This window comes from Lathyrus oleraceus, chromosome 1 (genome assembly GCF_024323335.1).
Source record: "Lathyrus oleraceus cultivar Zhongwan6 chromosome 1, CAAS_Psat_ZW6_1.0, whole genome shotgun sequence".
NCBI lineage: Eukaryota > Viridiplantae > Streptophyta > Magnoliopsida > Fabales > Fabaceae > Lathyrus > Lathyrus oleraceus.
In genome coordinates this window covers 426,546,858-426,556,172 of record NC_066579.1, presented here as the reverse complement: position 1 = coordinate 426,556,172, position 9,315 = coordinate 426,546,858, and the positions used below count along the sequence as shown (strand labels likewise).

Here is a 9,315-nt window from a genome sequence, read left to right as displayed (position 1 = left end):
AATAACAACAAACAAAGAAACAAACAATAAATAAACAATAATTAAGTGTTCTAATACGTTACGGAAATGACGAAATCAACCCCAGCAACGTCTTAATCACGTTACTTCTTCCATTTCTTTTGCTGTTATTGTTATTCCTATTTTCCTTCCTATATATCCAAATCAAACCCAGATTATTTTTATGACTCTTTGACTTCTTCTTTCCCCTTCTCGCCGGAAAAACCCTCATCGGAAAAACATTGCAGCGGCGGCGGGGCAAAATTTTCCGTTTTGCGGTGCTTTTTTTATACATATATTAAACTATTCAATTTTCGCTTAATTGTTACTCTATTGTTTTGGAACGTTGTTCCTGATTTATTTAGGTATTACGTTTTGTGTTGAAGTAATTGACGTTTTCTTCACGGTAGATTGATTTGTGTTTATTTTCTGTTCTTATGATTCTCTGTACTTTCAGTTGCAGAGTAAAGTATGGGGAAGATTTGGTGCTTGATATTGGTTACCTGGTTGTGCCTTTTTTCCTTTTCAGATGGTAGAGGTAAGAGTGTAACTTCTGCATTAATGTTCTTTGGTTTATAAATTGTTTTTTTTTGTGTTTTTCTGTAAGCTTTAAATTCATTGGATTTGTTTAGTTTTGTGTGTTTAATTGTTTATTAATAATTGGGGATCTATGGGTTTGTTTAGTTTTGTGTGTTTATTGATAATGCGGGATCATTGGTTTTGATTCATGTTTGTTTTGGTTGGAGTGGAGCTTTTGATCAGAGTGTAGGAAAGTTAGGCTAGGTATTACACTGCCGATGTTGTTAGATGGGTAAAATAGTAGTTTGTTCAAATTCCGCTACATCGTTGCTGTAGCTGATCTTTGACAACACTTCGTACTGAATAGTATAGTATATAGCATAACGATAGCGATTTGCTCAATTTCCGCTCTGTTATCTGACAACACCACATCATACAATTTGTATTTTAGGTTTTTAGTAAAGTTGCTCCCTTGCCCTTGGACCCAAAAAACCTTGGGCAGTGGGCAAGGAGTTTATCGGTTAATGATTCTGTTGGACTTGACTTTCCGCCTTAATTGCGGTCAGCCCCCAGTCATCAAGTCGGTTTTGTAGGGATGAGTTAGACTCAATCCAAATTCTGAGATGGTATTAGAGCCTATCCTAGATCCATTGTTGGACTTCCCGCATCATCCACGCTTCGGGCTCATTGAGGCCCAAGCGCGAGGAAGGTGTGTGTTGGACTTTCCGCCTTGATTGCGGTCCGCCCCTAGTCGCCTTAATTGCGGCACTTTGGCTTGCCTCATTGCAGCCCCTAACACCTTCATTGTGTTGGCTTTGAAGGGGTGAATTTAGTCCCACATTGTTTAGAGATATAGCCTGTGTTGTGTTTTTAAGTGGAGGCAATCCTCACCTTACTAGCTGGTTTTGTAGGGATAAGTTAGGTCCAACCCAAATTCTGAGAGATTCAATAGCAGAATATTGAATTTGTAAAGTAAGGATCATATAGTATGGGCCATTCAACTTCAAAGTATGTCATATTGTTTGTATTTGTCTGGGTTATACATGATTGATGCATGCCATAAGAACACCGTAGGTGAGATATTTCTTTTTATGCTTTTCAAGAAGTCATGAACAACTCACATATGCAGACATGTCTATTATATAGATGAACAGATATGAACTCGTGATATGAAGAAATTACATTCTGAACCATAGTCTTTTACTCTTATTGTGGACGTTTCACATTTGCATACCAATAATACATTTTCCATCTGCAGAACTCAAGGTTAGGCATACGAGTCATCTTGCCCAGTACAATCATACACTTGCTACAATTTTAGTTGAATTTGCTTCTGCGGTGAGTTCTTTATGAATTATATGTACAACCTAAGCAGTGATTATAACTACTGTGCCTATTATTTGTATTCTTATGTTAACAGAGGATTGATCAGACATTAATGATTGTAATGAAAATTCCAAGTTTCAACATGGCTTTGCTTAAGTAGGTTTGGTTCTTGCAGGTATACTTGTCAGATTTGACTCAACTTTTTACTTGGACATGCTCTAGATGTGGTGACTTGACCAAGGTGCTGAGAATGTAAAAATTAATATAGCTTTACTTGTTCACTCAAGTTGTGAGTGAGCTTTGAATTATTTCCATTATTGTATTCTACTAGTTTGTCTGTTTATAAAATATTTGGTCTAAAGATATTTTTCATGTAAACAGGGATTTGAGATTATAGAATTGGTTGTTGATGTCGAGCATTGCTTACAGGTTGGTTAACTATCATTGCAGATCAATATTCCTGTAAACTACAGAAATAATGAATTCTCTTTATTACCTTTTTCTACTCCTTGATTACATTTATTATATTAATGCACTCTTATGTCCTTATGTAATTATCACATCCTATTCCAGGCATTTGTTGGAGTGGCCGAGGATCCGCTTGCTATCATCATTGCATTCAGAGGAACTAATGAACACAGGTGGATTTTCTTGATCGCTTAAGTTGTGTGTTATTTGGGCCCAAATTTCAATAGCAACCACTAAAATGGATCGATTAGAGTCTAGTGTTGTGTTGTATGTATGCCTACATTCACGTGCCTGCATATTCTAGAAACAAGAAAAAATGTTTTACTTATGCATGTTAAGTATGTATGAACATTCACATTCATGCACATGCATAAGTTGATAAATGCAGTTTACTTGATTTAACATGATTGCAATATATTTCTGGCTTAAAGGCAGTGAGCACAAGTGACCAAGTAATATGAATTATTTTCAGTTTTACATGCATCAAACATGCATTTCTGTGATTCTAAATTGACCAGCAGGATTCTTTAGCTCATGCAGTAGATGATTATCTATAGTTCAGATCATATTTGAGACATTGTACATCATAGATTCTTCTGTTTGAAAGGGTCAGAAACTACGTTATTTGTATATGAAGAAAGCATGTTTGACAGTCATGTTTGGAATCATGTAAATTATTGTTATGAAGAAAACATTTTTCCATAATAGATTATTAAAAGGAAAACACAGTTCAAGCCTTTCAGGTTTTTGGCTCACTTCTGAGATAACTTAATAATACTGAGTTATTTGTTTGAAACTGCTTTTATGTAGTTTGCAGAACTGGATCGAAGATTTATATTGGAAGCAGCATGAAATAAATTATCCAGACATGGATGATGCAATGGTATGTGACGTGAAAGCTCCGGCCTTACTTTGTGTCTGTAATATATTCCGTTCTGAAATATTATCATCATTCTCACCAGGTACATCGTGGCTTTTATACTGCATACCATAATACAACAATACGCCCTGCAGTTTTAGGGGCCGTTGAAAGAGCAAAGAAGTTTTATGGAGATATTCAAATTATAGTTACGGGGCATTCAATGGGAGGAGCAATGGCTGCATTTTGTGGACTTGATTTAGTGGTAACTTTAGTTTAACTTTCCCAGTGTTGAACACCAAGGTTTTTTTGTTCCACAGCTTTGAATTTCTTTGGGAACTATTGTATTTGGAAAAATGATTTTTTATTATGTAGTCATTTTGTATAGATCCTTGTTTAAATTCTCATTTCAAGATTCATAATCACTACTATTATACGAGGATGCATAATTACTTGTTTGATTTTACATTCTTACAGGTAAATAAACAAGAAAATAAAGTTCAGGTTATGACATTTGGACAACCTCGTATTGGGAATGGTGTTTTTGCATCTCTATACAGCAGACTAGTTCCAAATACAATCCGAGTCACAAATGACCATGATATTGTTCCCCACTTGCCTCCATACTATTACCGTTTACCACAGAAGACATACCAGCACTTCCCGAGAGAGGTAAGGCATTGCATAACGAAGTGATGAAATCTGTACAACAAAACCTATATATCCGGGAATATGCTTACCTGCAGAACTTGTTTTCAATTTGTTTTATTATTTTTCAAGAATCTAAGTTGTTGTGGATTGCAGGTATGGCTTTATAACATTGGATTAGGTAGTCTTGTGTACAGGGTTGAGAAGATTTGTGATGGATCTGGCGAGGATCCAGATTGCAGCAGGTTAGTCAATCTGTTGTCAAAATGCAACTGAAAATTGAGACTTATTGAAAACTTTGCCACTACAGTGGATTCCGAACCGTGAGTATTCTACAATGCCAGCTGAAATTTGAATTCTTATCTTTTACAGGTCAGTGAGTGGAAATAGCATCACAGACCACTTAGTCTATTACGGCGTTGACATGGGATCAGATGATCCAGCAACATGCAGAATCGTTATGAATTCTAATGTTCTGAACACAAGCACAAGAGATTCAAAAGGAAACATAATCTTATCCAGAGATCCTGCAAGTTCTCTACTCAAATCGAGTCAAGAGTTTGATGATCAGATAGATCCCGTCAATTCCGATTGAACTGGCATGAGATATCTCAGGCAATATAATCACGGGGACGATATACTTTGAATTATTTTTTATTTCTTCACGGTCCTTCCAAATGCGGCGGCGGAAGAATTTCATCTGAATTAGCTGCAGCTGGAAGAAGATTGTGTGTATAGTCTTGTAAATGATGATCCTTGTATATATAAGACTCAATTCTTGGTACAGATTTGAAGTGTACAATTACACTTTCAAATTCTACTGAATTCTTCATGTGGTTTGGGTGGGTATTTGATTTAATTATCAAGATCATCCATCAGCTTATCACATTTCCACAATTTAAGTATTTGATAATTTTTTTCTGGGTTTCTAGATGAAATGTGAATTTACATTTACGAGGTTTCAAGTTCGTCTTTTGAATATTGTCTTGAGAGAGAGTATTTATTCTCTTCATTTGTAATCAGATTTATCTCATGGAATTTTTTATTCAAATAATCCAAATTTTTAAGAAAATTTCTAAAATAATTCATTTTTGAGATTATTTCTCAAGTATCCTACTTTGAAGAGGTGGTGTCAGATGAATTGGCGTCTGCTCTTAAACTTAGAGAGGTGACGTCAATTAAATTGACTATTGTTGTCAATCCAATTAGCGTTTGTGTGTAAAGTTATAAAGGAGACACCAATGTGTGTTTTGTATTTTTTTTATAAAAACAATGTACGTTTTAGATAAAAGTCAAAATCGGACCAATTGGTATTAATATTAAAATACGTTTACATATGTTAATCAAAAAGATTAATGTCGTTGATCAGGATGATCTAACTGACATTCGGTCCCACATCCCATAGCTACCCGAACTCGTGGTCCTAACCCACGTTGATGATTCACTCCAAGTGTTTGAGTATCTGATGGCCCAGGAACATCACCACCACCTGCAAGAGATTGTGTAAGATATTCAGACAAGTCCTGCGTATGTAATGAAGCGCTACCGCCATAGCTGAGTTTGTGACCCATGCCAGAGTAGTTGGGTTGTGTTTGAGTTATTGGAGGACGGTCAGGACGATTAAAGGGCGACATTGGTGTGAATGATGCGTCGAGGAAAGATTGAAATGATTGTGGTGTTTGATAGTCATATGATTGTTGCATGTTTTGATTTTGTGATGTTTGAGCTTCTTGGCTATAGTAGGAGGAGGGACGATTGGTGTTAAATGATTGCTGAGTGTTTTGCCTAAGGCGGCTATGGTAGAGTGATGTGTTGGGTGCATAACGATGTTAGGTATCTTGATGAGATCTACTTGTTGGTGGTGGTACGGGGTATGCTCTTGGTATTGTGGTTAGGTGTTTGGTATGTTAGAATCATAGGTTTGTGTGTTTATAGATCAGAAATTTTGATGGATATAGGGTTGTGAGTAACCGGTCTGACAATGTTATTAGGGGTTAGATGTTGAATCTTATTGTGTGTAAGTTATCTGGTGTGAGTCGTATAAGTACATATCTTCGACGATGAACTCAAATCCAACCGATATGTACAAAGTCATATAATTACGAGTTGGTTTTTCTTTGGTTGGCATCACGACGTCAGTTAAGACATGGTCTTGTCGGTGCTTTCATTTTCGACACTCAGATCTAGCGAAACTTTGCCAAGGATTAAAGTTCCATTGGCCGTTAACTTTTCGTAGATGTCATTCTCCGAGGTTTGTCGGGGGATCTGGGATGTGTTGAAGCATACCGAACTGCAATTTAACACGATCACTATAGTGCATCTCCACAATGGTGAATCTTATGATCGGTGTGCATGCAAGCCAAACGACTGCGTCTTATTCGTTGATTTCATGGTCATGATCTAAGTTTAGATATGGACGCCAAATAAACTGAAATGTGAACATATATTAAATTATAAATTTGTTAGAAGAAATTAACAAATTATTACAAATTAACTAGGTTAATGGCAATACATCTGTTGGTCGAAGGTGATCTAAGAGATTGCGATACTGGGTAATACAATGTCTAGGACATCTGTTATAACTCATACCACGTGCCGATCATCTGCACCATAAAAGTAAATATATTATTTAGAGATAATAATTAGTAAAGTAAGTAAATATAGTCGTTTGTTAAGAACTTACTTTTGTACGTACGAGAATGTGATTGTGGTTGACGGGCGCTAGGGACGGTAGTATGGACCAACCCCATGCTTGGAGCAAAATAACACATCCAGAAAATATAGATGTGTCTTTGTGTGTATTTTTACACAAAGAGCTATAAAGATAAGCCAAACAAGCGGACCCCCAATTGTAACTTCTTATTCTATCTACATGTCTTAGTAAAGGTAAATACATAACATGCATACTAGAACCACTACCTTCGGAAAATAAAAATAAACCAATTAAAAGCATAATATAACACCTAGTTTTTATTATTCGAGCGTCTTCGATAGAATTTTTATCTAACTGTAAGCTGTTGTAATGTGCCTTAAGGCGTGAAATGAGTATACATTGACCTCTCGAATTATCATCTAACAAGTCAGCATCCAAGAGGTCCATACAAACTGAATTCGCATAGTTGGTTTTACCATTTACCGCATGCGCACAGAAGTTGGTGCGACTGTGGAAAATTCTAGGCCTTCCGTATTCCTTGCTTCCATGTCATTGCGACATGCACACATATTCGCCAGGACACTTACATCCATCTATCCGATGTTTACAAGGCCATTACCGTCATGATTGTGTATAACGAAAGCTTCTTAGTGCTAATAATGGAGGAATACTGATTTAGTACATCCTTTCAATTTTAGTACATCCTTTCAATTTTTAACCTTTGATTTTGATATATTAATAACCTTTTGTTACAACAAGGTTAACAACAAACATACTCCAATTTAAACACACTTAAAACCGAACATATCTAAATAAACAACACAAACAACAAATATCGAAGCAAATGAAAATACTTAACCACAACATTTAAAAACAATATTTCTAACTGATGACAACAATCAAATTGATGTCATCTGGTCCAAACATCACTTCCCTAGCATCCTTATCATTTTTTTACTCGCCATCGAGTCTCTCAATATTTCTTATTTTTTTCCCTTCTGGTATGTTTCCATCTAACCAACGAACCGACTCCCTCTTTAGTTGATCGAAACGACAAATGTTCCAAAACATCATCTCCATCGAAGACTTGTCTCTCGAATAAATCACTTTTCCATAGTGACGACGAAGATAGAACATGTTTGCAATCTAATGAAAAGAGATGTGGAAAAATGAATCACACAATATCTCAATTTATAAAAAAAAATTACACACTACACTGAGGCACAAAGCCAATTGGCGCATGCTCTTCTTTTTTACACATGAACGTCAATTGGATTGACAACACCATGTGCATAAGTCAATCCAGTTGACGTCACCTCTTAAAAATTAAGGGTATGCGCAAATTGATCTGATATCTACGCTTTAACAATTTTTTTTGAAACTGGGATAGTTTAAAAAATTATTTAAAAACTGGATTATTTTAGATTTTTTTATTTTAAATATGGACTATTTGAGTAAAAAGTTCTATCTCATACATTAATAATATGAATAGTTGTAAATTAAATAGACTATTTTTTTTCTTCTTAAGAAAATATTTATTCTCTTCAATTGTAATAGGATCTATCTCATGCATTAATATTCAATACGAGTGGTAATCATATTTCTCATTAAAAATTCTCTTCAAAATCTAAATTCATTCGCTTCATATAGTCTAAACTATATGGTGCATTGTTTTGCTTATTTTTGTTTTCTAGAGTTATGGTGTTCTGTTGTCGCTTGGTAAAACATTTCATAGAGGATCTCAAAATGCTAAAGAGCTTATGTTATAGACAAATTATAAGAGGGGTTACTTTATCCACTCCACCATCACGAAAATTTGATTTTGCCGTTCTAATATTTCTATCTCAGAACGCATCCAGTATATATAAAAAGGAGTTGCAATGCATGTGAGACCCATCCATTTTAAGAAAAATAAATTTATAAATGTATCTTCAAAATATGGATGATTGATAAATTTAAATATTTATTCTCTTCGATTGTAATATGATCTATCTCATGTATAATTTATTTATTTTCATATTAACAATTATTATATTTTTTAATTTATGTAAAAACAAATCTTATAATTTAGGACAAGTAATAAAAGAATAGACAACAATAATAGAAAGGTATTACGAAATATTAAAGAACGAGTAATATGGATTCGTCCGAAGATGATTTTTTGAATTACAAGTATTTTTGATTTTTCATCCTAGTGAACTGTTATCTCAGTTTTTTTTATAAGTCGTTTTGGAAAAATATTTTATAACACAATATAAATCGTTTTATAATATCAAAGAATCATTAATGTTCTTTTTTATATTATACCCTTAAATATTTATTATTTTCTTTTCAATCATGTTAATTTGTCTTTCCAATACCATTAATGAAAGATAAATTTGTAAAGTCTTTCATAATTTCTCTTTTTTATCCACAATTATTACGTTTCTTAATATGTGCGAAAAGTAAAAAACGACTTATAATAAAAAAATGAAGGGAATAGCATTCACCGGATGGATATAATAACCCTTTAAAAAGATTATAGAAGGTAATTAAATTGAAATTTTAATGGTTTACATCGTATGTTATTTTTCATGATCTATTGATCTTTTGATATTATCATAATATATATTCGAATCAAATACATTTTAGGCAAAAAAAACTCACAATTTCTATTAATTTCAATTGTTAATCTTATATATTTTCTCTTTAGATCTTCATTGTTAGTTGGTGTTGAGAAAAATAAGTGAGTTGAAAGTATTGAGAAACAAATGTTGAAAAGTCTTATTGTTAATTAGAAAAATAGAAATTTGAGCATTTATAAGTGAGAAATTCACACACCTATCACCTTAATAGAATGAATTCA

At 34.1% G+C, this 9,315-nt stretch overlaps 1 protein-coding gene across 5 annotated transcripts; it reads left to right on the top strand.

Moving 5' to 3' along the window:
- LOC127079246 (lipase) lies at window positions 1–4,767 on the top strand. 5 transcript variants are annotated; one of them, XM_051019657.1, is made up of 11 exons: window positions 1–275; window positions 455–535; window positions 1,775–1,854; window positions 2,018–2,083; window positions 2,224–2,271; window positions 2,416–2,483; window positions 3,121–3,193; window positions 3,273–3,434; window positions 3,647–3,841; window positions 3,974–4,062; window positions 4,190–4,767. In XM_051019657.1, exons 2-11 carry the CDS (start codon window positions 469–471, stop codon window positions 4,410–4,412), a joined length of 1,071 nt encoding a protein of 356 aa, XP_050875614.1. In that variant the 5' UTR covers window positions 1–275; window positions 455–468; the 3' UTR covers window positions 4,413–4,767. The 5 variants fall into 5 exon arrangements, with proteins under 5 accessions (XP_050875614.1, XP_050875619.1, XP_050875626.1 ...); XM_051019662.1 differs by having other exon boundaries at window positions 115–362; window positions 461–535; XM_051019669.1 differs by having other exon boundaries at window positions 116–292.
- The last annotated feature ends 4,548 nt before the right edge of the window (window positions 4,768–9,315 follow it).